Source organism: Emys orbicularis, chromosome 8 (assembly GCF_028017835.1).
Source record: "Emys orbicularis isolate rEmyOrb1 chromosome 8, rEmyOrb1.hap1, whole genome shotgun sequence".
Taxonomy (NCBI): domain Eukaryota; kingdom Metazoa; phylum Chordata; order Testudines; family Emydidae; genus Emys; species Emys orbicularis.
This window is the reverse complement of record NC_088690.1, coordinates 19,255,769-19,283,714: the sequence shown is the minus strand read 5'-3', so window position 1 is coordinate 19,283,714 and position 27,946 is coordinate 19,255,769. Positions and strand designations below refer to the sequence as shown.

Sequence of the window (27,946 nt, the reverse complement as noted above, 5' to 3'; positions counted from 1 at the left end):
AGTCCCACTGGTCCTTGTCCCCAACTGCCCCCTCCCGGGACCCCACTCCCTATCTAAGCCTCCCTTCTCCTTGTCCCCAACTGCCCCCTCCTGAGACCCCCCCAACTTCCTCCCTAGGACCCCACCCCCTACCTGTCCCCTGACAAACCCCTGGGACTCCCATGCCTATCCAATTGCTGCCTGTCCCCTGACTGCCGCCCCCCGAACCCCTGACCCATCTAATCCCCCCTTCTCCCTGTCCCTTGACTGCCCCCCCGGAACCCCTTACCCCTTCTCCAACCCCCCAGCCCCCTTACCGTGCCACTCAGACCAGCATGTCTGGCTTCGCGCAGCGCCAGACACGCTGCTGCATACATGCTGCCGTGCTCCCCTGCGGAGCCACAGCCCCCTCCCCCCCAGCACCTGCCTTCCAGATTTGAACACCTCAAAATTCAGGAGTGCTCAAGCTCAGTTTGGGCGGCTGTTACTTCATTTCTCCCAAATCAAATATACTGATCCACTGTAACTTGCTGTAGAAAAAGTAGGATAAAATTGAGCAAGAAATGCTTCCCAGTGGTTATTAGGACTGGAATTGCTATTTTCAACAGCCATTGCCTTTTGTTTGTTTGTTTGTTTGTTTAAAAGGAAGACAGTGATATTGCATTGGCAAATTCCCCATAGAAAGAAAGAGTGGAACAAAAGAATAATAAAGGCACCTCAACTTTTCCTCATTTATGTAGGACAGTCTTATAATATGCATCCAGATATCCTCCAATCACACAAGCTGAAAATTGTTCCACTTTACTGCAGTTCTGTAACCATATGGGAACCAATCCTGTCTGTGTTCTGTGCACACCCAAAATTCCTGCTGAATGACCCGCCCTGGGAGCGAGTTACCAGTGACCCAGGGCTGCGGCGGAAGGAGGGTGCAGGGCGGGGGGGGGGGGGGGAGGGAAGGAGAGCCCAGGGCTGGGGCGGCAGGAGGTGTGTGTGGGAGGCAATGGTGGGGGGGTAGGGGGAGCCCAGGGCTGGGGCGGCAGGGGGGTGCAGGTGGGGGGGTGAGAGCCCAGGACTGGGGCGGCAGGGGGGTGCGGGTCGGGGGGGGAGAGCCAGGGCAGGGGGTGCGGGTGGTGGGGGAGAGCCCAGGGTTGGGGTGGCAGGGGGGTGCAGTGAGGAGCCCAGGGCTGGGACGGGGGGCAGCCAAAATTTTTTTTGCTTGGGGCGGCAAAAAACCTAGAGCCGGCCCTGAAAATGTTCCACAGGAATACGTTGATTTCATCAAAAGTCTTGACAGAAGAAGCAGGCCGGCTGGCGAGCCTGGTTTCCTGCCAGCCCACCTAGCTCCCTAGTTCCCCCACTGCTCATCTGCCGCGGGTTCTCAGAAAGCTGGGGCACGTCAAGCTGCTCAATTTCCTGGGATCTCCAGTTCCCCTGCAGTCCACAGGGTAGGCTGCCAGGCTATCCAGTTCTCTGGGTCCCCCACACTCACACAGCAGGCTGCCAGGGAAAATGAATCCCCAGCTGGCGAGGCAGTTGGCAGCCAAGGGAGCCAAGCAGTCCCCGAGCTGAGCAGCCAGGGGTCCTGGGATGCATAAATTTCAGAACCACCAAAACGTTCCCGCAGTGGGAATGTTTTGGCATTGCCGAAACAAAATATTGGGAAATTTCAGTTCTGTTAAAAAGCGTTTCAAGCTTTTCATTCCTATAATAGCAGAGAAAGTCATCATAAGATGTACATTTTCCTTGTTAATAAAGATTTCTTTGTTAAAAGAAAACTGCCAAAAGGCACAGTAGGCATTCCGAATGTTAAACATCTTCTGAATGCATCAGTGTTATTACTAACCTGTTATTCTTACCTGTGCTCATTTGCTGTGACAGAGTTAAATTAAAATTCATTGAGGAAGCTCCAACTGAGTTAACAGCTAGAATTGTAATGGTGTCTGCATCCTCCGTCCATGGATATGTGTAGGTAGTGCCATTGGTGACATATTCAGTCCAAGTGATGTTTTCTGAAGTGTGATGCTTTACAATATATCCGCACACACTGCATAATGAGTAATTCTTCATCAATGGCTGCAGGAAACATCAGTATATTTTAGCTGGCTGGGTTTGATTTTCACTGGGCAGTAGAGAACAGCCTTCTAGTTCTGAGAGAGCAGGACCCTAAATGATACCCATCAGTGAGACTACTTTCCTTATACCTAAAATATTGCTGTCCATTTAAACAGGCTAAAGTTTTTCCATAATCACTGACGCCTGACATCTCTACTTACCATAGCTCCTAAGACAAGTGTGATCGAGGAAATGCAAACCTTTAATTTGCTCTGGTAACTCATTGTTTTATCTTATTATTTTTAAAGGATGCAGAGCCAGAAGGAATTGCCATGATCCTAAATTGGGGACGTTTTTTCTGTAAAGGAGGCTCAAGACCAGATGCAATAATGCATGCGAGGCTGCAGGCACAGTTACCATGACTACATGTGCAAATAAGGGTAGTCAGTCAATCACCTAACTAATCATTTGCATGTGCAATTACACAGTTTGCATGTAGAGTCATAGCAATTGTACAGGGGATGGTTTACAGGTGCTAGAACAATTCTGCACACAGACCTTGGGCCTCCTTTTCTGAGAATCTGGCAAATGGAGACTAACATCTTTCAATATAACTTGCATTCGTTGTTTTTAAAGACTCCAAGTCATAGAGTTTAAGGCCAGAAGGGCCTCACAACCAAAATAAGCCCAAAGGAGACTAGATTCTGTGCCACAGGCAAAGAATAGGAGGGACTGAGGTGCAACAATGCCCGAGGGTCCTGCAATGGCAGGGAAATGAATAAGTGAGGTATACCCAGATAATCCTGGAAAGCGAACCACATGCTGCAGAGGAAGGTGAAAATCCCCAAGGTTACTGCCAATCTGACCTGGGGGAAATTCCTTCCTGATGCCACACATGGTGATCAGTTAGACTCTGAGCATATGAGCAAGAACCAACCAGCCAAGCCTTGGAAAGAGAGAATTCTCAGTGTCATCTCAGAGCTCTGGCCTACCCTGTCCATGGTCCCATCTCCAACTGTGGCCATCTAGATGCTTCAGAGGAAGGAGACAAAATACATCACACCAGAATACATGGGAGTGAGGGGGGAAATGAGGGGACTGGGGATCCCTTCCTGACCCCTGCAGGTAGCCAGCTGAAGCCTTTGGTTTTTTGGCACATGTAGCCAAGCATCAGACTCAAGTGCAATATTTACCAAAAAAAAACAAACAACTTTTTAAAATAAATGAACAGTACATCTTTGCAATTATATTTTATAGTGTATTGCCTGGTCAAGTCTTAAGACATCATGATTTGATTTATACATATGATATTGGAGCTTCTATTCCTCCAAACTGCTGCGATTCAGTGCAGCCCAGGTGGCAAGATTTGTCCCAACAGGAAGGAGGGTGAGTGCTTTACTCTCTGGATAAAATACTGTCCTTCCTATCCTGGGTGCTGAGAGGCTGGGAAGAGGAGCTGGCCATGCAGTGATTCTTTAGCAGAGCAAAAGGACTTGTTTGCTTTGAGAGGTGGGGATTATGTGCATATGGGCTGTGTGGGTGATGAACGAATACGAGCAGCACATACCCCATCCAGCCTGTGCTACTGATTGCCCCAGGTAACTGCGCTTAGGGTAGGGTCAGATCCTATTCACCCAAGATGGGCCTCTGGTGTGACAACCAGGGCAGTTAGCTGGGACACCACCAAGTGTTCTGTTGAACTGTAAATCTGGAATCCTGCCCTGCTGCTGAATGAAAACGACTGCTGACTGAGTGAGTGAACGGAGAGTCACTGTGACCTCATAACCATCCAGAGCAACCACAGCAGAGGGAAGGATTCTGTCCTATTAATAGAATACTATGTCTTGTTGGTGAGTAGGGAAGAAAAACAGCTCTGCCAGCTCATGGTAGAAAAGATTTCAGTGTATAAGGAAAAGGGAGAGAGAACTGCAGACAGAAGTAAGGAGAAGAGAGAAAGATATGGGAGGAAAAGAGATAAGAACTGTATTCTGATTATATTGCAGTATGGCCACCAATGTTTTTTAGGAACCTCTACTACCTGACAGCGCTGCTGAGTGAGAGGTGGTAAAATTAATGAAGCTGTGTCCTAACTATTCTGTCTATAAAAGGACCATGAATAATGAATGTTTGAGTCTGTCATTCAGGACCGCACGTGCTTGCTCGATGCCCACCTCCAATAACTCCACCAACACTTTTGAATCATGCATCCCACAAAGCCATCAAACTGTGGCATCATCCATATCATGAGTGAGAAACAGAGACAGTGAGAGACAGAAGCTGAAATACAATTCTTCATACCTTCCAAACTAAAGTAACATTTTTCTGCTTCCTTATGGGATCTTCATTAATAACTCTCCAAAATTCAGGACCTCTCAGGGGAGCTGCAAAATTACATCCATTTTAAGAAGGAGAACAATGTCACACATGCATAAAACTATAATCTTCAGAGTGTATTTATAAACTACACGCACCTTGAATATCCTGTACAATGGTATACGCTGGTTTACTCCAATCACTCCAGTAACCTAATCCATCTAGTCCACTGCAGCGCACCTGAACAATATATACAACACAAAGGTCCAGTACCTTTATCATGACTGATCTTGTTGGTGCATTTGAAACCTCAAATATCTGCAAAAGAATTAAAAATACTTAGAATCGGAACACCACACAGTTTTCTAGGCATCTGACTGAGATCTTAACTTCTCGAACTGGTAAATTCAGACCTCCTGCCACTGAGTCCAATGAAAGACAGCTCACTAATATAATTTTGCCACAGAAAATAAATTCTAATGCAAACTAAAATACTTTATCATATAAAATGAATTCAACATACATTGGTTGATTGACATGGACTTTGCATGCACAAACACTGCAAGGATGAAAACATTATTTTGTATTAAGTATAATTGTACCTCCCATAATATTTCTTCCCTGTTCACAGAGTACCGAATCTGAAACTTAAGATCGCTGTTCGGAAATGCTGGGTTTGTCCAGCTCACATTCAGCAGCCCAACATTCTTGGTGATTTCTGCCTTAACGTTAGAGGGAGGAAACGGCTTCACTAGAAAATTGAAGAGAAAAAGGCACTGAAATGTAGACTCTGAAATTTCTAATTGAAGCCAATGGTACTTAATATTCTATTTTCCCCCTCTACATTGGACTGCATCGTGATCTTAGCTACAGCAATGCAAATTCTTCTCTGATATCAGGGGTTATTCCAGATTTTCTCTGGCTTATCAAATCAAAATCTTCTCAGTTTAACATCTAGTACACCATACAGGTTCGCTTACTCATTCACTACAGATGTAACTAAATTGTAATTGACAAATTGAATATCTGTCCCTAGGATATTGCCACAAATCAGGACAAAAAGTTGAAATATCAAAACTTTCCACAGAATGAAAAATTCAGAAAAATTTCAATTCAGAAATGTCAAAACATTTCATTTTGGTTTATCATTGTTTCATGTGGGGACAAGTCAACATTGGTGTCTGCATCCATTTCAGGTGCCATGCTACCTCCTGGAGACTCTACTACAGGGAGCTTGCAGTGGGGCATCATGGAAGATGAAGTAGGGCTAAGGACTGGGGGCCCAAAGGGGAAAATGGGGGCATGAGTAACCCAGAATTACAACTCCCATGATGCACCGCAGTGGCTCAGGCAAAAGCAGAAACTAATATGAAGTCAACTTGAAATTCAATGTTTTGATTTTCCAAATGGAAACCTCTGCCAAAATTGCTCTTTTCCTATGGAAAATTTCGATTTCAACAAAGCCCCATTTTGCAACAAGAGAATGTTTTGTTCAAAGTTCTTTGAGCAACCCTACTAAAAAGCAAGAAAAAAAGCTGAAGAAAACAACAGGGTAAGGAGAACTAGAATGACCACTTTGTTAGTAGTACGGTGCAGAGCGTGCTTCACTCACTGTAGCTCAACAGCTTTATCTTATCTCCACTGTGTTTAGAGTGATCAGTGTGTAACTCAGACTTTTAAAAACTCTTCAGGCCAAGTATATCTGAAAGCCTTCATTTGCCAGCACGCCTCAATGTACAATGTGTATACTAGAAGTACTCTCCTCTGCCTGAAAACTAATGGATATTTGATCTGTTAGATCCCACTAAGAACTTACATTACTTTAGTAACTTGCAGCTGCTGCATTGGCAAGTGCAAGATTCTTTTGGCATGCTGTATAGGCAATACAAGTACAGGACCAACACAGCCCCGCATACTCCACTATGTGCAACGGTACATGCATATCTGAGAAACAGCACCGAAGGCCAGGATTACAATATGTCAGTGTTGCTAACGTCAACTTCAACAGAATCTGCAAACACATTTGTCAAAACAGGATGAAAAGAGTGAATAGTGTTTTTGAACCACAAAGGACCACCTCCTTGAACTGCACTCATTTAAATATGTTTGAATGCTCAAAACTATTTGTGAACTCCAAAAATGGCCACATTGTTAGCCCACACTGTCACTGTATTATCATTCGTTAACTCGTTGCTCTCTGCAGTGCTTGGGAAAACTAAGTACAAAAAGCAAAATGTAAAACACATTTCTACGTCCCAAAACCCCTTAGGGAAGAGGTATGGCCATAATGTATTGGGGTTTTTCCTTGGGCAATTCCTTTGGTCATTGTTCCCTCCATTTAAATTTTAGCTCGCAATGGAAGATTTGGTCTAATTTATGCTGAAGTCTTACTATCTGTGTGGATTTGGTCTAATGCTCCCATAACATAATATTTTACTCTGTTCTATTCTTGCTGTGCTTTAGCAGTCTAGTTGGAAAAAAGAGAGAAGTGCTTGTTCCAAATATTGACTAGAGATGGTTGGGAAAATGCTAGTTCTGCTTTCATATACTGTGTGAAAAATATTTGGGCAGAAATTTTGTGAAGCACAAATTTGCCCCTGCAAAACTCTTTTTCTTTTGTCCTTTGGAAAACCTACATGGGGCTTAAGACTTAGGCCTTGGCTACACTGGCAATTCACAGCGCTGCACTTGCTGCGCTCAGGGGTGTGAAAAAACACCCCCCCTGAGCGCAGCGAGTGCAGCGCTGTAAAGCACCAGTGTAATCAGCGCCTGCAGCGCTGCACTCTCCCTCGCAGCGCTGCAAGCTATTCCCCTCGGAGAGGTGGAGTACTTGCAGCGCTGCGAGAGAGCTCTCGCAGCGCTGGCGGCACGACTACACTCGCGCTTCACAGCGCTGCCGCGGCAGCGCTGTGAATCCGCGAGTGTAGCCAAGGCCTTAGATGAGTCCAAACTGTAAACCTTCTCTTTGGACTTTGCAAGGCACCATTCCTGAAAACTCCAAGCAGACATTGGTTTGGCCTGTAGCCTCAAGACAAGTTTAAGCAAAGTATTCTGTTAGTGTTACAGAAGAAAGTTTGTTGAACCTAGGGTGACCAGACAGCAAATGTGCAAAATCAGGACGGGGGGTAATAGGAGCTTATATAAGAAAAAGACCCAAAAATTGGGACTATCCCTATAAAATCAGGACATCTGGTCACCCTAGCTAAACCTGCAGTCTACACCTGTATCAAAAAAATCCACTTAAGAGATACCGCTTGCTGCAAAGCCGCTATGGGGAAACCTTAGGAAGGCCCTGAAATAGCAAAAGCACTTTAGTACATGAAGAATCCCATTGGTTTTAATGGGAACACACACATGCTTAAAGTTACATGTGTTTAAATGTTTTGCTGGATCAACAATCTAATCTACCAGGGAGTCTAGGACCTCAACTGTACAATGAAATGTTCAAGGTAATAATATGGGCCACAAGGCCTTCACAGAAATGTTTATTCATTGGTGGGGGTTAATTTGCTGTTTTGGTGGTTTTTTTAATTCAAGGCTAGGAGAAATTTAAGGCACAGACTCTTTATGGTTCTTATGTCAGTCTGGCCGGGCAATCAGAAAGAAGTCAATCACAAAACATCGGTTTTCACTGCCAGTTTCTTCTCACATGCCAAAACTGGAGCCCCCAAAGCAGAACTGTCGAAAAGCTCAGTTCCCCAGTATCACTTTTGAGTGCAAACTTTTTTGGAGCACCTGAATTATTAACCTTCATAGCAAAGAATTAAGAGAAGATCTGAAAATATACAGATGCACAGCATAGATATTAAAACAGGAATAAAACCCTATTCAACAGGTAGTTTCAACAGGTATTTAGGGATAGATCAGTTGTTAAAGGAGTAGGTAGCACATAATTAGGGATGGGGGGAAAGGTTTGAGGTTTTATAAGCCTCTTGAGGCATTGTTTAGGGGCCTAATATAACTCCCAGTGACTTCAGAGGGATCTGGATCAGGCCCTGGCTTAGCAAAACTAGTTCTTGTGTGTGAAACTTTTATCCTTAAATTTAAACCCAAGTGTTTTGTAAGGGAAATTCACAATTAAAACAAGTTATTCTAGTGAATGGAACTCTGTGCAGGGATACATTCGTACTCTCCCCCAAAAGCTATACTGAGGTGAATGAGTGCCTCTGTGTATAGTATTTATAGTTTATTTTTTCAGTAGTCTCTCTCCTCTTTTCTATTTCTGCTCCTTTTTTAAAGCCTCTTCTAAGCAAACGTGAACCCTGTAACATTTGAGTGAAAGTCAAACTTTCAAATCCGTGGGGCCCAACTCACCCATGGTCCCTGAAGTCACTCCAACATGAGTTTACCACACCATTTCTAAGTGGATTTGTAATTATTCCCTCTCCTTAGTACTAATCCTGAAATATTAGTTGGGGTCTGTTTAGAAATATACATCAGAAGAAACACTGTGCAATGAACATCTTCAGCCTGTGAGTGAAACTAGGTGATCAATTCTCTTTCAGGTTAGCATTATTATTTTCGTTTGTACTACGCCTAGAGGCCCCAGTCAGGATTTTAGTCCCACAGTGCTCGTCCTTCTACAAGCACAATAAGAGACAATCTCTGACCCCAAAAGCTTTCAATGTAATTTGAGACAAGGTGCAACAAGTGAGTCTGACAAACAAAAGGAGGGAAGGAGAAATAAGAATTATGGTTACAGAAGTAATAGCCAACTGCTCGGTGATTCCTTGTGGCTCCAGCTAAACTTCATTTTCTTTGTATTTTTTTATTTTTATCTTTTTATTTATTTAAAGGACATCAGCTACCCCGGGCAGCCACAAAATGTAGACATCCGTGCCTGGGTAATTTCTTGTAAACATCACAGCAGAGGGGTGTCTGGAGGAGGGTTTGAAGAAGTAGTCAATAACCTTTATGGACCAATTCAGGCAGGCAGTTCCATGCTTAAAGGCAGCATGGAAGAAAGTGCAGAGACATTTGTAGCAGAAGGTAACAGACAAACAAGACTGACATCACTGGCACAGCAGAGGATAGGGACAACACAATCAGATAAGAGCAAGCACACAGGGAGAGGCAGAGCTATGGAGGGACTTCAAGGTAAGGTCGGAGATGATTCCTTCCTTCCCGTACCTCTAATAATTGAAAATGCACTTTTTTGTGTGCCATGAATTAAAAAAACCCCCACAAAAACAAAAACTAACAACCTTTTTTTAAATCCAACCTTTCTTGTAAATGTCTCTGCAATAGCCACAAATTGATAAACAAGTAAACACTGGTTCTTTCAGCTGAAAACGTATTGTGCGAAGATAAGGCCTAATCCAAAGCCCACTGAAGTCAATGGAAAGGGTCTCGTTGACTTCAGTGGTCTTACAATCAGGACCTTGCAGCTCCTTCCAGAATCTGAGCTATCCAAAAGGTCACGAAGAACACCTCCACCTACAGCATATAGACATTGCTGTCCAAGACCACTACTGGAAGAAAAAGATATTAAATAAATCTTTTGACATACCCACATCTGCTGGAATGACACAGGTTGGTGGGGATTCAAGTGTTCCTAGTTGGTGCTTTATCTCTATCCACATGGTATATCCAGATAAAAGAAAAATAGGCTGAAATGTACACTCGTAATAATGATTCCTCTGTAAATGGCATTCTTTTACCTCCGACTTTGGAGGAATACTTGGAAAGTCAGAACAATAGATACTATTCCTTAAAAAAAGATGAAAACATTCAATTAATAATTTTCAACAAAGAGCTGTTTCTGTTATGAATAAAACTCCAAAGAAAAGTTAAGAAAACGCTGTCATGCTGAGGCTTAGAAATAATATTGATTGGAAATCTTGAACTTCTCATGCCATGTTTTAAGCCAAAGTCATAACAACATTTCTTTATAAACTGCGCACTTCCCTTCCCCTCTCCAAAATTACAACAGAGGATCACCCTTTTCAAAGTAACATTGAAACATAAAAAGGAAATGATACTTTCAATTAAACACAGGAAAAAATATTTTATCCTCTTGGTGTTCTAGCCATGCTTACAAAATTAGAACTATTATAATTATTCTTAGCGTTTGAGGGTTTGCTTGGTTTAATTAAAATTGCACTGCGTGGCTCAAGGCAATATGGTAATGAGATACCAAAGATTTTTCCTCTAGTTTACCACTTCCAACCCAGCCCACGCCTGACTGAAAGCAGTTATCCGATGGCTGTTGTTGTGGCCTATGTAAAATAAGTTGCTGACCTAGAAGACAGGATTTTCACAGCACTTGATCACCTACACATTTGCCACTCATTAACTGGCAACTTTTTGGGTAGTGTGGGCAGAGAGGTAAAGGAGTTTGGGCCTGATCCAAGGCTCACTAAAGTCAATAGGAGTCCTTCCATTGAAGTCAGTGGGATTTGGATCAGGCCCTGAAAGGCCCCGTGGATAATGAATTACCTTCTGAGCTCCAGAAGTATTTCCTCCAGAGCACAGTTGAGAATGCTGGCACTGTAGTGTTAGGAGTTTACACTTTTTTTTTTTTTTTTAACTTGATGTAGGGATTTATAGGACTCCCTCCTCCCATTTCTGTAGACTCTGACCACTTCCCATGTCTTTAAAAACTGAAGCACCATGAACAATCTCTTTCCTCCTTCCTTCCCAGCCTCCAGAAGAAATGGCATAGAGAGTTCCTAGGGGGGGTGAGTGTGTGCGCACACGTGTGCTGGGAGGGGGCGGGAGAAGTGATGGAATTACTGAGATAAAGTTGAGTCAAAATAGGATTTGCACATTTAGTTCTGAGTGTGCATGGGCTCTCTCTCCTCCCGTGACAATGAACTTCATTGTCTAGTTCCAGCGCCTGTGGCAGTTCTGTTGCCTGCACTCAAGAGCCTCTCCCTAGTGAATGACAGTTTCATTGGGCCAGTGGAATGTAGCTGTGGTGGGAGGTCATGATCATAAAAAAAGAGCCAACCTCTTTAATAGCTAGGGCCAATCGCACAGAGAGCTTTGACTATCAATAGGGCCATACCAAATTCATGACCATGAAAAACACATCATGGACCGTGAAATCTGGTCTTCTCCTGTGAAATCTGGTCTTTTGTGTACTTTTATCGTATAGTATACAGATTTCATGGGGGAGACCAGTGTTTCTCAAATTAGGGTTCTTGACCCAAAAGGGAGTTGCCGGGGGGGGGGGTCACAAGGTTATTTTAGGGGGGGTCACAGTATTGCCACTATTACTTCTACACTGCCTTCAGAGCTGGGAGGCCAGAGAGCGGTGTCTGCTTGTTGTCACCCAGCTCTGAAGGCAGCACCCTGCCAGCAGCAGCACAGAAGCAAGGGTGGCAATACTATACCATGCCTTCCTTACTTCTGCACTGCTGCCTTCAGAGATGGGTGGCCAGAGAATGGCGGCTGCTGACTGAGGGCCCAGTTCTGCAGGCAGCAGTGCAGAAGTAAGGGTCGCAGTACCACAACCCCGCCACAATTCCTTTTTGGGTCAGGACCCCTACAATTACAACACTGTGAAATTTCAGGTTTAAATAGCTGAAATCATGAAATTTACAATTTTTAAAATCCTATGACCATGAAATTGACCAAAATGGACTGTGAACTTGGTAGGGCCCTAGCTATCAGGACAAAACATCTTGACCTGGACTCTCTGTTGAATGGGGAAACAGTACAGAGAGCAACGACCTGTTCACAGAAACTAGTATTGCTAAGCATATAGGCAGCTGCATTTGATACCACTGAGATCTTTTCTCAGGAGTGTGGCTTTTCTCCTAGATACGAGTTGGAATAATAAAGCCCAGAGATCACAAATGCATGGATCACCCTAGCCAAGTCTCTTTGGATACATGGAGGACTTCCGTTTCCAGAGCTATCAATTGAGCACTTTATAAGAACTTAACATTTGTTAAAATAAAGAAATAAAATAAGGGAGAGAGAGCTTCTCCAGCCAGTGTGGTGGTCAGTGCTTACTCAGTTATCGTTTTTCAGAATACAACCCCGTGATTCTGTGCCCCATTAGAGCCCTTCTACAGCCAACTGTCTTGTTGATTTCTGACACCAAGTATGTAAGACACACTTATACAGAAGATTTCCTTCTATGTCCCAACTACCTGTTCAACTGTAGGAAGGGAAGTAAGTTCTTCTCCTACTCTAGTAAAGACAATCGAGAATGTGGAGGTGAATTTAGGACATAGCAAAAGCACTAACTGGAATGGCCATTGGGACAATACAGAATATCAAAATATGGCTCTTCATTGCCATGTATAAGGTGCATTAGACCACACTATTCAACCTTTTGATGCTGCACGGTGGCTTAAAGACCCACAAAAAGTAGAATACTAACACCTGAAATGTCTGACAGAATTTTTCCCTCGTTGGTTCCCTCTTCCACACCCCTTGTACCTTTACCCCTCCCTTCCTTCTTAGTTATGTCCTTTTCCTTTCCTTCTCCATCCATTTCCCCTTCCTCTAGACCCCTCCTAACTTTCCCATTCTCTTTCACTTCCTTCCATCTCTGTATTTCCCTCATTCACTCCTTTTTAGATCTCTTGTCCTATACCTTCCCTTTCCCTCCTCTTCTGTACTTCCCATCTCTTTTCTCTTCCTGTCCCTTCTGCCTCTCCTGCCTGTGGTGCAAAGGTGTTGATCATGTAACTCCAATCCACCAGGTCCACTCCACTTCTTCTATTGGAGCCCTGTTCCCTCGGCCTGCAATACATAAAAGGAGTGGGGAATGGAGCAGAGGGACTGTTGGGAGGTGGGAACCAAACAACCACCTCTCCCCACTGGAAGACCTCCTGGGGACATAGTGCAACAAGAGAAAACAGCTAAGGGCTTGTCTACATGGGGACACACAGAAAAGTTTATCCAAATTAACTACAGGTGTGAATTTAAAGTGGATTTGTTAAACTCCATTAAACCCATGTATAGACCTTCTCAGTCAGAATTAATGTGGCCTTAATTCGGTTGAGCTTAAAAGTTAAACAAGCCGTAAGAAAAGAGCCAGGAAGTGGACACGCTGATGGCAGAAAACTTGAGGAGTATGTGTTAGAGGTAAACATCCTGGTTCAGATCCTCAGCTGGTGCAAATGAATATAGTTCCATGGACTTCAATGAGCGTATGCTGATTTGTACCTGCTGAGGGTCTGGCTCCCAAAGGGCAGATTGATGTGTGATGGGCGATTCTGCCTAACTGGACACACATGGCTGGAGCTCCATGAGAATGAAATCCCCTTTAGAAACCTACCCGATAGGGTAGTGTTAAAATAAATCCTGACAGGCTGCCAGCATCCATACCTAGCAATCAGATTCAGATGAATCACAGAGTGGGAACTGGGTGTGGGGGTGGTGCAAAATGCTAATGTGGCTAATGAAAAAGAGGAATGTTTTCAAATTTTCCCTAAGATACTAGAATTTGGATCCAGGCCTGTGCAGCTCAGGCTTTTTGAGCTACCCACTAGAGATGTAACTGGTTATTTAATTGGACTCTAAGAGGTACATTTAGTTATTTCTCCTGTTAATGTCAATAAAACGAATGCATATTAAATCGCTACATTCTGTTCTGAAGATTTACCCCATCATTCTGGATTTTTATTAGATGGTGTGTGCTGTTTTTGTTGGCGGTGCTGATTTGTAGAGGAAGGTGGAATAACAGCCCCATCAAACAGTGAAAGGGCAAAATATGGCATCACACTTGAGTGTAGAATGGGATTTTATTTGCCACATTTTAATTACATCAGTGATTGTGAGGAAAATAGAAACTAGCACAACAGATTCATGCTTCTAGCAAAAAAACAGGAATGATGCAAATACAGCATGTTTAACTCTAACCTTTAGACTCCAATTTTCAGGATGGCCTCGTATACCCCCAAAAGGACACTGATAAGCACTACCTAGCCATTTCTATATATTAAATTATCTTCACAGTCTTTCTAATATCACTACCTTAGATTATTAAAACAGAAGGAATTTTTCAAATCAAAGTTTATTCTTAAATATTTATGGTGGCTGCTTAAACCTGGCATTTCATTCAGTTTGGGCAGTGAAAACAAAGTGGTCAATTTCACTTAGGTTTCTAGCTTATTGCTGGCCAGGTATATTGTGTGTTCTTGTTCACAATGTTGCAGGCAAATGTTGAAAATAACAAAGTTGTCTGTTGTTTTAAAGAACCTGGAAATATTGCCATTAGTCAGATTTTTTTTAAATTTATTTTCTATTTTAGTTATTCTCATACAAAATGTTTTCTTCTCATTTAGATTTATATTTTTTTTAAATAAAACCTCAACAGAATCAAAACAAAAACAAACAAACAAACAAACAAACAAACAAGAAAGCCGGCATGCACTTATACACCGTGTTAGTGTCAATGCCTGACCTACGCATCAACCTATAACGAGATTATAGATATTAGGAAACACCATTTCTCTCAGGCAAATTTATCAGACATGTTTGAGACCAACATGGAAAGATGAGAGAAAGAAAGGGGAAGAGCATGAAAAGGTATTTATTCCAACATAAGTGACTCTAGCAGGTAGTCAAGGCAACATTTAGCCCAGGAGTCAACTAGTCACAACTAGTCCCAGAAAAGGTTTCCATATGAAATCCTAAGGGTTCTGTTTATTGTTCCATCCATCAAAGGCTTCACTATAGTGCCCATCACTTAGTATTTATGGTCCAATCCTACAAATACTGTTGAGTTCAGTGGAACCACTCACACTTCACACTGTGGGGCCCAATTCAGGAAAGCTCTTCACTTAAATCCATCCCTATTCAAGAAAGCATTTAAGCTTTCCTGAATCGCGGCTTAAGTGTGTGCAGGACCGTAAATGCTGATTTAAGCTTCTTTGCCAAAAGGATTCTCACATATCCCATCTAGTCCAGTAGGGAATAAATCCAATGATTTCTGCTCAGGGAGGTTTTGTTTTTCCATTTTATTTATCCAAGTACTAGCGCAGTTATAGGAATCTTTTGTGTTTAAAATTATTAGACGATGTGAGAGAGACCTTTTCATAGGGCACTCCTGGCACATAGGTATGAATGGTGCATCAACTATACCACACATTTTTCCCCTAGTAGCATTGCTACTCTGTCCAAAGGACAGACAAAAATGAAAGCTTTGGGGACCTAAGGAAGAGACAAAAACATGTGACGTTCTCTAAAATTATTTGGTACCAGGGGATGACAGGAAAAAGTAACCATGACTGCAGAGAAGAACCAATGGCTGGAGAAGCTGATGTAGGGGAAAGGGTTTAGGATATACGAAGCATTGTTCTAACTTCTATGGTGAAATGGTCTCCACTTCTGCAAGTAGGAAACCCACCTCTTAGGCCCTACCTAGTGTGGATGGTCAGAATTGTTTTGAATTAGGAAATAAGGGGGAAACCGCAGGAACAAGAGGAAAACTGGGTCTGAACAGAACCTTGCTTCCCCAGCTCTGCAGCAGGGATTTGAATTCTATTGACCAAACGTCTCTATGCAAGAGACCAAATTTGTTACACCAAAGAACATCTAAGAAGATTCCAGTATCTGGCTTCTTCACTGGCATAGCGGAGATCAGAATTTGGTCCTAAGCTTGCATGTACCTTCCAGTTCAAATATAAGCCTCAAGGGCCAGGCCAAACCTTCTGAAAATTAGACCATGAATATTAGTAGCAAACTGAAAACTGCTCCAGCCACTAAAGCTGTTAAAACTGTAAAGTAACAACCTCTTTCTGAACAAGATCTTTTTCTTTTGGAGTGAGCCAAATTCTGCCGTCATATATTTAATCACCATGTATGTGTAAAGTTGGGTGTAATTTAATATACATGAACAACTAGACTCAGTCATACAAATTATGATTCAAGCAAATTTTCCCATTGTGAAAAGCCATACAAATCAAAATCCATTGTGGCAAAGCAAGGTGGGCATTTGTATTGCAAAACCGGAACAGAGTTTGAAAGAAAACAGAAGGCTTAAAAGGTATATTCGTTTGCTCTGCCAGGACTCAGCCCTACTGCCTGTGGAATCAAACCAAACTCTCATAGCACAGTTATTTAGTAATATTTTCTGCTTTAGTTTTGAACATGTTTTGTCCACATTTTCAAAGTTGGCCTCCAAAATTGTGTCCACAAGTTTTGCAGGTGCTGAATAATGTGCAAATACAACCCACACTGGGTACTTTGAGCTCTTATGACCTAATTTGTGCACACGTGTGAGATTTGCTGGAACCTGTGGGTTCCATTTTGGAAGCCAGCTGGAAGACCAGGTGAAAGTTTGATCCACAATGGCTCAGATTTTATATTCACTTCTGTGGAGCATCTATTACTGCATTAATATTTCCAAAGTAACAGTTTCCAAACAAATATAATACATTAAAAACTATACACACCTGTAGTATTTTAACTGTAAAGAACTCCCCACAAGCAATGTATTTGTGTTTGCGGACCATCTGCAAGTCATTTTAGTTAAGTACCCATCAGTTTCACATGTGATATTGATATTGACATCTATTTAAAACACATTAAAAATATTAATACAAATAAAGATACAACTGTTAAGGAGACAAAACTACGCATTATAAATCACTGTTGTCTGCAAAAACCTTCTTGGAATCATAAACTGAAATGTTCTGACTTGAAAATATCAAGTATACTGAAGTTTATAAAAAAAGTGAAGTCATCCGGAATCTTACCTACTACATATAATTCAGCATATCGATGATGACATTCCCTGTTTTGATTACAACAGTATAATGCATTATAGAAGAATTTTCCTCTAGGTTTTGTTGCACTCAAGTTGAAAAGAGTAACTCTGCTAACACGATCATTCACAAGTGTATACTGTCTCTCTGGGATTTCTTCTGCTAAATTCAGCCACCAAACAATCTTCTTCGACAAAATCATCTTGTTTTTATCATTATAGAGGCAATGAAAGGAAACATTAGAACCAACACTCGTCAGTATCTTAGGAGGGAGGTACATGACATCTGTTACAGGGAAAGGGGAAAAAAAACAGAAAAAGAATCTTTAAGCGATATGAAACTTCACACAAAAAGGTAGCTTTACAAAATTATAGGACAATCAAAAATGCTTATTTCTATCAAAATCTTGCTCCTAAACACAGGAGTCCAACTCTTACAATTTAATGAGTGTTACATGGGTACAGGGACAGCAGCAGAAGAGACCCCCGTGACTTATTTTATCATTATTTATATCTGTTTGAACATATATATCTGCATGGACTTTCACCTTTAATATCCTTACTCATGATGGAATAAATGAGATGGAACAAATGCAAGGTAACATAACATACTATATAATCTTACACATGTAGTACATTTTCAGGAGGGTGCACCTGTGTTGCATACACAAACATGCAGTTGTACAACTGGATGGGCAACTGTGTTGGCAAGTGAAAAGGAAACGCTGGGAAACTGCAAGCTGCATGAAGAATTAGACATTATACTTCAGTGTGTTGATTTGAACATAAAAAGCCTCTGTCAATAGGTGTTCTTTCAAACTTTAGAAAAACAGTAATAATTTCAGTGTTGTGACAAGAGTTTGCAATATAGAACAGGCCCATCTATAGAGCACTTGTCATGCAAAAACACATACAAAATATATTGTACAATCACACACCACAAAGGTGCATGTGCTCTCAGTTAACAATGCATACATCATGGTGAGAAGATTCATATTTTAAAGTTTACTTTGAAAAATCCATCCATTATTTGGACCTACGCAAAGAGCATATAATAGGCTGAAGACATGCATCAACTGAACAATTCTCCTTAGTATCTTAAGGAATAATTACACTCATAATGGACCAAGATGCTTCCAAAATACAGTCTCTAGAACAGTGGTGCAAAGCACTCTCTCTTTGTCATCAGCATAGACTTTCCGATTAAATACAGATCAGAGCATAATGCTAATCAGTTGTATAAAAATATAACTGCCTGGTTTCAGCATTTTGTACTCCCAGTGTTAATGTGCTTGCATGAATGCAAAGCAGCCTCTTTGTTGCTACCAACTATCCTGCTGGTTTTACTGTTCTTCCATTGGTTAATGCTAACATTAGCCATTGGGAGAGTAGGCAAATTTGAGCTCCCTGCAGAGAAGAAATTACTTTCTTTAAGGTTGTCATCATGCTTATCACAACATGATTTTTGGCCAGTGAAATGTGTTTAATACAATTAATATCCTACAATAGAATATTAAATAGAGAGAATATCTACTGAATCTCAGTGTTTTCCATGAACTGTACATATTTATATTTTTATCTGTGCATACAATCTCTCTGAAGGCATGTACGTATGTACACACACACACACACCATGTATAGAGGTACAGTGTAAGTTTCCAAATGTGAGTGCCTAAAGTTAGCTACCTAATTCCATATTTACACACCTAAGTAACTGACCTAATAATCAGAAGATGCCAACTCTTTTTGAAGACCACTCCCTCTGAAAAAATCAGGTTAGCTATTTGGGTGCTTAATTTGAGGCACCCAGTTTAGAACATTTTGACCAGTGTTAGTGGAAAGCACACTAATGGGCCCACTCCACTGTCTCCTCTTTGGCCTGGGCTGCCTGGATCGCCTTCATTCATCTCTGGTGGGCCTGCTCCTCTGCCTCTTTGATGGCTTTCTTCTCTGGCATTCTGAGCTCTGCCATCTGCACCTGGTGCTCATACGCCTCCTTGTCTCTGCAGACCGGTAATTGGTCAGCTCTACCAGAGTGGCCCTCTCCTGTAGGGAAGTAAAGTCTGGCTGGTTTCCCAGCCCTGCGTCCTCTCTCTCCTTCTGCTCAAAATACTTCATGAGTGAGTTTTTCAGATCCTCCGCTGATTTCCCCTTGTGGGGTAAACCATATTTCTAACATAAGCTCCCAAGATGCTTTTTATCCATTGTGTCCAAGGATTCTAACTGGCTCATTTTCCCCTTTCTTTGTTCTATTTCTCTTAACCCAAAATAAACAGAAGAAAATAATAAACTTGTACTTTGCTCCCTTGCTTTTGAGTCCGTTACAATCTGTTATTGCAAGTGGTTGGAGCGTGAACCTCCGTTCACAGATATTGGGGTGCAATTTCTGCAGTGACTATGCCCCTATAATGTTCTTGGGATCACTCAGGCCAGTAAGGTGTTGTCACCCCCTGCTTTGTAACTTAATGATATGCTGCTATGGCTCAGCATTCAGACACCAGTAGCCAGCCAACAAAGATTAGGTCCCACCCTGGCTTCCACCAGCCTACTTAATTCTTGTAGGGTAACCTCAACAATCCCTTCTGGTCCCGAGTCCTCGCAGATCCGTCTCCCTGAGTTCTTAACTACCAGACACACAGACTTTTCCCCTCTGGTTCGTCACCCCTGAAGGTGTGAAACTTGCCCCCAATTATCAGTTCACTTTGGCACATACACTCCACACTGTGGCACAACAGAGACCTGCTTGAGGTAAAAATAAACAAAAACTTTATTTAATAGAAAAATCATAGATTCAAAGATAAAATAGTGAGGAAAAACAAACACATACAAGTTACACAGAAAACAAAGATGCAATCTCTGGCTTTACCCTTTTACATTAGCTCAATTCCCTTTTCTAACACAAGTTACCTGTTGCCCCAGAACATTTTCCAAGTGTACCCTCTGTCCTAGAGGGGATCCAGTGCTTCACAGACAGCACCCTGCTTAGACTCTAGTCCTCTATTTCTGGATAGCCTGTACTCCAAATACCTTCCCTTTTAACTGCATTTGCAGGTTTGTTATTTTCCCCCCCTTGTTCTCAGACTATGGAAATTCCTGGTTATACAGAGCACCGTTTTCCCAGCCGTGGGTTTTCTTTTCAGTTTCAATATTTCCCGTTAACTTTAATGGTCTGCCATTGGCTCTTCCGGGCTGGACAATGGTAGGTGTTTGGAGCCGGTGTCCTGTAAATACCTGGCCTGGCCCTGCCAGATTGCCTCACCACACTACGGGGAGGTGATGCTGTAGTTACTATCGTTACAATTACAATTTGCGACACATATATACATGCATGCATTCAGAACCAGAACCTATATACAAATCTCCTAATGACTATCAAGTTCAGGACATTACAAGATTTCATAAAAGATCTTACTTGACATGTTTTGTATACACAATAACATTGGCTACAACCATTTGATTCAAGTGCTTATTTTCCGGGTTTCAGACCCCTGTCTCCCCTTGGGGTGTCTGGACCTTGATTTTCTCTGTCTCTCTTTCCACACACATACACTTATATAATTCCTAGGAGGAGAACTTTAGCAAAACAGGTTGAAATATCTCCTTTTAAAATAAGGGAAGAACAGGGGAAACACACTGCAAGAAAATTGTCAGCATCCCCAGACTGACCACACAGGACAATTTACAATACAGTGTTGCTAATTTCTGCCTTCATTCTTAAACAGCAAGTAAAGTTTCTGGCCCTTCTGGCTGCAGAGAAAGCTTCAAAATGTAACCCCAGTGCATCCTAAAGGCTCAAAAAGAAGAGGCAAATAAAAAGAACACCAAATCTATTATTTTTACATAATCTCAAGATTTTAAAGCCAATCTCATGATTTTTGGTGAGGCTGACTCATGATTTTTGAACATTTGAGTTTGGAAACACTGGTAACATAAATGAGCGATCAAGATGAATGGATAATGACTTGCCAAATAAATTCTCTCTCTCACTGTAGACTTTAACAACAGAATACAAGAGGCATTAAGGTATTTTCTTTCAGTGGAACCCCCTTTGAGCCAACCCATCTGATTGGCCTCAGAGGAGCCACTACCATGCAACATGTCAGGAATCTGTGCTTTCATAACTCAAGTTACTCGCTTAATTGATGTGTGTAATAAACTTCTGTAATTTTGAATTTTACATGCAAGTTTGTGCCAGTTCTGAAACAGATTTACTTATACCGTCTGCTAAAAAATTGAGTTTAAATTGCATTACTTAAACTTAGTAAAGGCTCCTCACTGAAGACTGGGAGGCTCCTCTGAATACTCTGTTTTGGGTTGGCATAATGACAATGGAACCTTTAAGTGTAGCCAAATTTTGTTGCACTATTTATAGCATTTACTATGCACTTTTGTTGCCTACATGTGCTGTAGGATTTTGTAGTAGAATGCATATAGACACTTTATCCATGTGCAATACATATCAAATAATATATGCACACATTTATTTCCAGTCCTAACAATGGCTATTTAAATTATTGTAGAGGACATACCTTCTGTGTTTAAATTATAAGGTGTGCTCCAATCACTCCAGAATCCTGGACCATGAAGACTCTTGCACCGTACTTCAACTAAATATGAAGAACCAACCAGCATATTGCCTATGATGAGGGAGGTTTCTATGACAATCTCAACCACCTGTTAAATTAGATCAGAAGCCATTAACTTTATTATTTTGCACCACTTCAGAAAAATGAGAGAAATCAAAGGAAAGAAGCTGTTTATTTTGAGGGTTAGTAAGCCTGCTCAAAAGCATTCAACTTTATCACATCTAAATCAAGTAGGTTAGAAGTTACATACGCCAGCAGAAAACAGCTACAGTATTTTGTTGTGTGCTGTTAAATAGATGCTGCTTTTCACCCCCGAGATAGCTGCATTGTGACAGTGGGAAAAGTGATTCGTTAATAGAACTATATACCACACACACATAGAAATCCTAGCTCCACTGAAGCCAATGGGAGCTTTGTGATTGACTTCAATGGGACCAGGATTTACCTGTTGACAGGGTTTAGTGGTCTGTAGGTGAAACCCATACTATGAGGGGGGCGGGTCTTTGTCCCTTTCTCGTGGCTGCTCCATATATGGGTTTATGAGTCTGCTACTGCTTCCAGCTAAGCAACTTAGTCCTTTTGCTCATTCAGCAAAGGCTAATAATTTCAGTGCTGTAGATCCTGAATTCAAAGTCTGCTGTTGACCCAAGCAGGTTTGGCGAAATGAGCACTAATAGCTGCCCTGAGATTGATTCTTCCCTCAAGTTTTGCGTAGACCACGGCCACTGTGGAATCTAGACAGACAGTTGCAGCAGAGTCTCCTTAAATACAACATTAGAATGATTTCATCTTCAATAAAAATAAATAAATAAAATACTACTAATAGAACAAGTACACTCACCTGCCAGGCGTTTTGAGTAGCGTTCCCAGAAAACTTCACTTCATACTGAAGCGGATATGGTGTTAGTACTGGGTTGGACCAACAGATCTTTAACTGTCCTTTGTCTGTCATTTCTAGTCGCAGGTTCAATGGAGGTTCAGGCTTTACTGTAAAAATATTAAAACCAAGCTTCTATTTTATGTTACAGTTACCGTCAAGGATTGCTGGCCAAGATGTTTGTATTCACCACCATTCAATCAGTGACCCCTCTCTCTTTTAAGTCTTGTCCTTAAGCTTTATGTTTTTAGAAGTTACTCTACTCTGATTTAAATATACTTACAGCAAATAATAGAAGCCTAAATTACTCTTAAAACGGAATAGCCAGCAGTATTTTAGCAAACATGGTTAACTATTGGGTCATGTTGTTGCAGAGATGACTGGTGCCTGCTGGGGGGTGGAGGCACAATTTAAAGGTTCAGCCCCCACCAGTTTGTGTCACACACACCCTTACCCTCAGTGGCCCCTCTCTGCAGCTCAAAGGTGTTAGCTCCAGTGGAGAGGCAGCAGCAAACAACTGCTTTAACTCTGTGGGGAGAGGCAGTAGCAAAAGCAGTGGCTGTTCCTGCAGCTCCCAGCTATTTGCCGCTGCCTCTCCTCACGACCGCAGCTTCCAACTTGCCGGCTCCAGCAGCTGCCATGCAGGGAGGGGACCTGGCAGCATCATGTGAGCGAGTGGAGCCAGCAAACCCTGGCAAAAATCTGGGGGAAAGATGATCTGGGGGTCTCAGAGCTTGCCTGCTGGGGATCAGGGCTGAAGGCACAAGCCCCAGCAGACGTGCCCCAGCTCTCGAATTTCTGAAGATTGTCATATGCAGCTCGGAGGGTCAGTAAGTTCTGCCACTCCTGGTCTAGTAGTTGCCTTAAACCAGAATCAGCTTCTTGCTATCCAGGGTCCCAATTCTACAAAGCACTCAAACACACGCATAAATGTTTTGCTGAATGGGAGCCGGCTTGTAAAGTAGTCCCATCCATTCTACTATTACTAGGATTTTGGCTATGAAAGGTGGCCTTATAGGAGAGCTGAAATGAAGTGAAGGAAAATGAGGGCTTTGCAGGACTCTAACAGAGATAAAGAGGACATTCCAGAGGGAGGAAATGGACAACTACTTATGAATAATAATCATGCTGGGTAAAAAATCAAGAAGCTTGGATTCTACTTTTACCAGGTACTGAGTAAATTTATTTATTGCTGTTCAGTGATGACTGTGGTTGGCCTGTCTTTTTGGGTACATTTGTTAAGAAAACATTGAGGTTCTCTCACTCAGGATAAACACCTTTAATAAATGGTGTGGCATTATGCCCCATATTCTTTGTGGTAATATTATTATCATATGAGTATGGAATAATTATGATGTATTTTGCGCAAGATAAGGCATGCGAGATATCATTGGAAAGGTTATGATTTACTGAATCTGATTATCCTACTTGTATGCATGTATCATTTTGGTATCTGAAGTTAGGAGTATTGTCTATGCATCTATTACAAATGTGTTTACCCCTGGGGAACAGCCCCTAGACAGAATGCAATCAGTCTAGATGGCTGGCTGGGAAGGGCCATTAGAGAAAACAATAGGTCTTTGAAGATGCTAATCTCCCACCGGAAAGCCTTCCAAAGGATGCTACTAACAGCCTCCGAGTCATGGCTGCTATGGCCCTACAGAGACATATGACCAAGTCACTGAATACTGGACTTCATTTTGGAATACCAGTGTTTTCCCACTGACCGGGCATGGGAACAAACTGGGAGACAAAAGGTTCCCGCCATATGTAAAAGCTATTTAAGGCAGGGGAGTGACATAATCATTGTTTATTCTTCACTGACTCCCCGCCCAAGAAAGAAGCCTGCTGGAAACACCTGAGAAACAAAAGACTGAACTAGGGGAGATGGGCTGAACTCAGGGTAGAGGGTTTTCTAGCCTGTAAAAGGAATATCTAGAGTTTTAAAAAAAGAACAGGAGTACTTGTGGCACCTTAGAGTCTCTAAGGTGCCACAAGTACTCCTGTTCTTTTTGCGGATACAGACTAACACGGCTGCTACTCTGAAACCTAGAGTTTTAAACTGCAAGTAAGAGCAGCTTGCTTTCAAGAATCTCTGCAATCTGCCTAAAACAAAATTTAGGGTGAGAATTTGTTATTTATATCCAATTTCTTTAGTACATTGATCTTAGATTGTGTGTTTGTTTTATTTGCTAGGTAATCTGCTTTGCTATCCCTTATAAGAACTTGAAATCTAACTTATTTTTGTTTTGTCTAAAACCAGTGTATGGAAATCATACTTGGGGCAGAAAGCTATGTATATTCCTCTTCACATTGAGGGAGGGGGGCAAATTTCATGAGCTTACGCTGTACAGATCTCTGTGCAGTGCAAGACAGTATAATTTTGGGCTTACCCTCTAGAGAGGGGGTGTGCACAGGGCAGTTCCTTAGCTGAGCCTTCCCATGCAGAGCTGATTTCAGCGTCTGGGTGTTTCTGTACCTGGGTGTGTCCCTACCTGTATGTGTGCTGGTAAAGTGCAGGCTGCACAGCAGTACAGTGTAAAGGGAACCCAGGCTGGTGGGTCAGGCGGGCTCAGTGGTACCTCAGTTTCAGGCGGCACGTCGGGGGGAACCCATCACAAATGGTATTTTTCAGTTTAGAGTAAACAGCCAAGCCTGTGTCTGTAACCTGGAAATGAGGAACTTCTGAGTTTTGTAGTCAGTGCTTCAGAAGGCCATATTAAAGGCAATACTGCATCCTGCAATTCGATCTGCATGCGCAGACCCCCTGAGCCCACATGCAGCCTCTTTGATTTTAATGGAGCTCTGGTCAGAAACAGGAGTCCACCTGCATGCATCAGATTACAGACTTGGGTCCTTAAATACAAGGGGGTCATTTTCTGATCTGCTTATGCTACAAGTGGTCTCACTGAAATCAATAGGAGTATTCAAGGAGTAAGGAACTACTTAGCTTTGATGACATTATCAGTACCTAGCCCAAATGTATCAATATTTGAGTCAGTGTAAACTAAATAGTTAGGGCCAAATTTCGCAGTCTGTGTGTGGCAGCTCTAATTCAGTCCACACTTTGACTAGCTTCAGTGGAGACGGGCAAGAGTGAAGGATTCAGAATGTGGTCCATTGCTTTAAAAAACTTTATTCTGCCATTTTGATGACAATTTCTTTATGGTAGTACAGAAGCACTCTTTTTAAAAGACTGAACATTACCATATTGTAATCTAAGTGGTTGCATGGGTAGACAATGTTTTCTCATTTTGTTGCCATGTATTCTGTTGCTATGGCTTGTGTGTGCAAAGCAAACAACTCACTTAGCTAATATTCATCTTTTTATTTTAAAACTCATTATTCCTTTTATCAAGCTCACTAATGGCAGAACATATTATTATTAAAAATTATACATTTCAAAAATGACCTCCTGACCTTACTTATTGCTTAGAACATATTTCATGAATTAGATCTGTGGTCACCTTTAATATTGGCAGATGCAGCTGTGAAACCTAAATTGATCCTGTTGACATAATTCAAATGAAATCAGTATGTAATCATCAATATAATCACCTCATCTCCAAAAATATTAATTTCATTTGCAACTAAGATGAAGCGTTCATCCAAAAGGTTTTTAATTCTGCTTTCCAAAAAGTAACATTAACAAGAAAAAACCAAACAGTTTTTCATTATAGCTAAAAATGTCCCAACTAGTCAGAAAATATTTATCAACCATTAATTATGCAGACTGGATGGCAACAAAGTAACATCAAATGTATCTGTCATCTGATTTCACTGAGCTGATGGGCTGGTGAAATAGCAGAAATAAATCTTCCACTTTTAAAAATGCGGAAGTTGTACCTTTAATGAAGGAAGTGTCAAAATGAGAGTGAAAGAGTATATGCAAATACTGCTGATGAGAATTTGCAGGTTTATTTTTAAAGCAAATAGCAAAAAGTTTATTTTCTGTTACAAATTAGGTAATAATTATGAACCAGACCATTGTTCTCCACATATTGATCTACCTTCCTGCATTCAAAGTGAATGCTCAGGTGCCCCAAGACATTGTTCCTCCTTCTACCTAGATTTGCACTGAAGAAGGGCGGAGACTAGGAAGGCTGGGGGGGTGGGGAGGGGGAGGGAGATACACATCAGCCTGCAGAAGTTACCCTGAAGAATTAACATAGCTACAGCTGAAGTCCTTGCAAAAACTGACTAGTCACAAAATAAGGACTTCCTGTTATTGCTTTCTATAAAAAAGGTGTACAATAAATTGAAAACTTACCAATATTTATGGGTCTGACCGACATTAAAGGTGACTGAAGAAGTGTTACCCCATTTATGATGTTTAACCATGTAATATAAGTGTAGTTGAGTTTCAGTGAAGGTATGTGACATTCGTACTTGTCAGACCCATTGCAGTTGCAGGGAGTAACCATGAAATTGCCTTTTAGAGAACCTGTAGACATGTCTTCCAATGACAACTCTGATCTATATTGGAAAAAAAATAGATCAATATTTAAAAAGCATCATGTCCTGGACAATCTTCTGCATATTCCATTAGATTCACCACTTTGGATTAAACAGTAGAAATAGTACTGAAAACAGCAAAGCACAAGAGACAGATCAGTCTGTGTGCATTTTCTTCAGCTGTACCTTTGGGGGCGGAGAAGGAGCCTAATGAAAGATATTTCTGAGGCCTGATCCAAGAACATCAAAATTGCCAGACTGGGTCAGACCATCTACTCCAGTATTCTGTCTCTGACAATGGCCAGAACCAGCTGCATCAGAGGAAGGTTTAAGAAATCCTCCATTTGGCAGCTGTGGGATAATCTGTCACTCATGAAGGGCTCATCCCAATCCCTAATAGTCAGATGCTGATTAAACATGAATTTTTATATCTCTTCCAAAATTTATCGTTAAGTGTTATAATAATAAAAAAATCCTGAAGTTATTCAGGCAAAACCAGAATTTTGTGTGCGCAACAAGCTGCAGAATTTGGTCCATGCTTAGGATATGTTTCTAAATTACTTATCAACTACACGATTATAACTGATATATATTGTATATACAAATCACAAAGAATGTACTCTAAAAATCTAACTTTACGTGATTACTTCCAAGATGATGAAGCATTGTTTACTTTGAAGGCATACCATGTTTATTTCTTAGATAATTTGACTTTTTCTTAGCAAAGCAAATCTCATTTAATCCCAGGCATTACTAGTACTATTGCTTTGGACTGGCTCATGGAAAGTATTTAGTAACTAACTCTTTAGTATTCTGTTTTGTTTCTTTCTAAACTGAAGTGCAGCCCAAGAGACTACTTCTGGCTGAACTCTCCAGATTTGTTTTCATGAATTTTTCACATGTTGGAATACTTTCCTTTAGAGATTAGCATACAAATGAAGATAGTCTTATTACAAAAATATATGGTTTAATAAAACCTTCCAAAATTTTCAACAGAAAGCACTTGAACTGCTA

At 41.5% G+C, this 27,946-nt stretch overlaps 1 protein-coding gene across 1 annotated transcript in view; it reads right to left on the bottom strand.

Annotated features, from left to right (window-relative positions):
• LEPR (leptin receptor) overlaps nucleotides 1–27,946 on the bottom strand; it is a 51,530-nt gene that overhangs the window by 11,189 nt on the left and 12,395 nt on the right. Inside the window, exons 4-13 of the mRNA XM_065409368.1 lie at nucleotides 26,748–26,953; nucleotides 22,442–22,587; nucleotides 21,544–21,688; nucleotides 17,007–17,300; nucleotides 16,704–16,821; nucleotides 9,854–10,053; nucleotides 4,947–5,095; nucleotides 4,503–4,662; nucleotides 4,330–4,412; nucleotides 1,836–2,052 (exon numbers count right to left, since the gene is read on the bottom strand). Coding sequence (XP_065265440.1) covers nucleotides 1,836–2,052; nucleotides 4,330–4,412; nucleotides 4,503–4,662; nucleotides 4,947–5,095; nucleotides 9,854–10,053; nucleotides 16,704–16,821; nucleotides 17,007–17,300; nucleotides 21,544–21,688; nucleotides 22,442–22,587; nucleotides 26,748–26,953 — 1,718 coding nt within the window. The remainder of the gene's footprint in view (nucleotides 1–1,835; nucleotides 2,053–4,329; nucleotides 4,413–4,502; nucleotides 4,663–4,946; nucleotides 5,096–9,853; nucleotides 10,054–16,703; nucleotides 16,822–17,006; nucleotides 17,301–21,543; nucleotides 21,689–22,441; nucleotides 22,588–26,747; nucleotides 26,954–27,946) is intronic.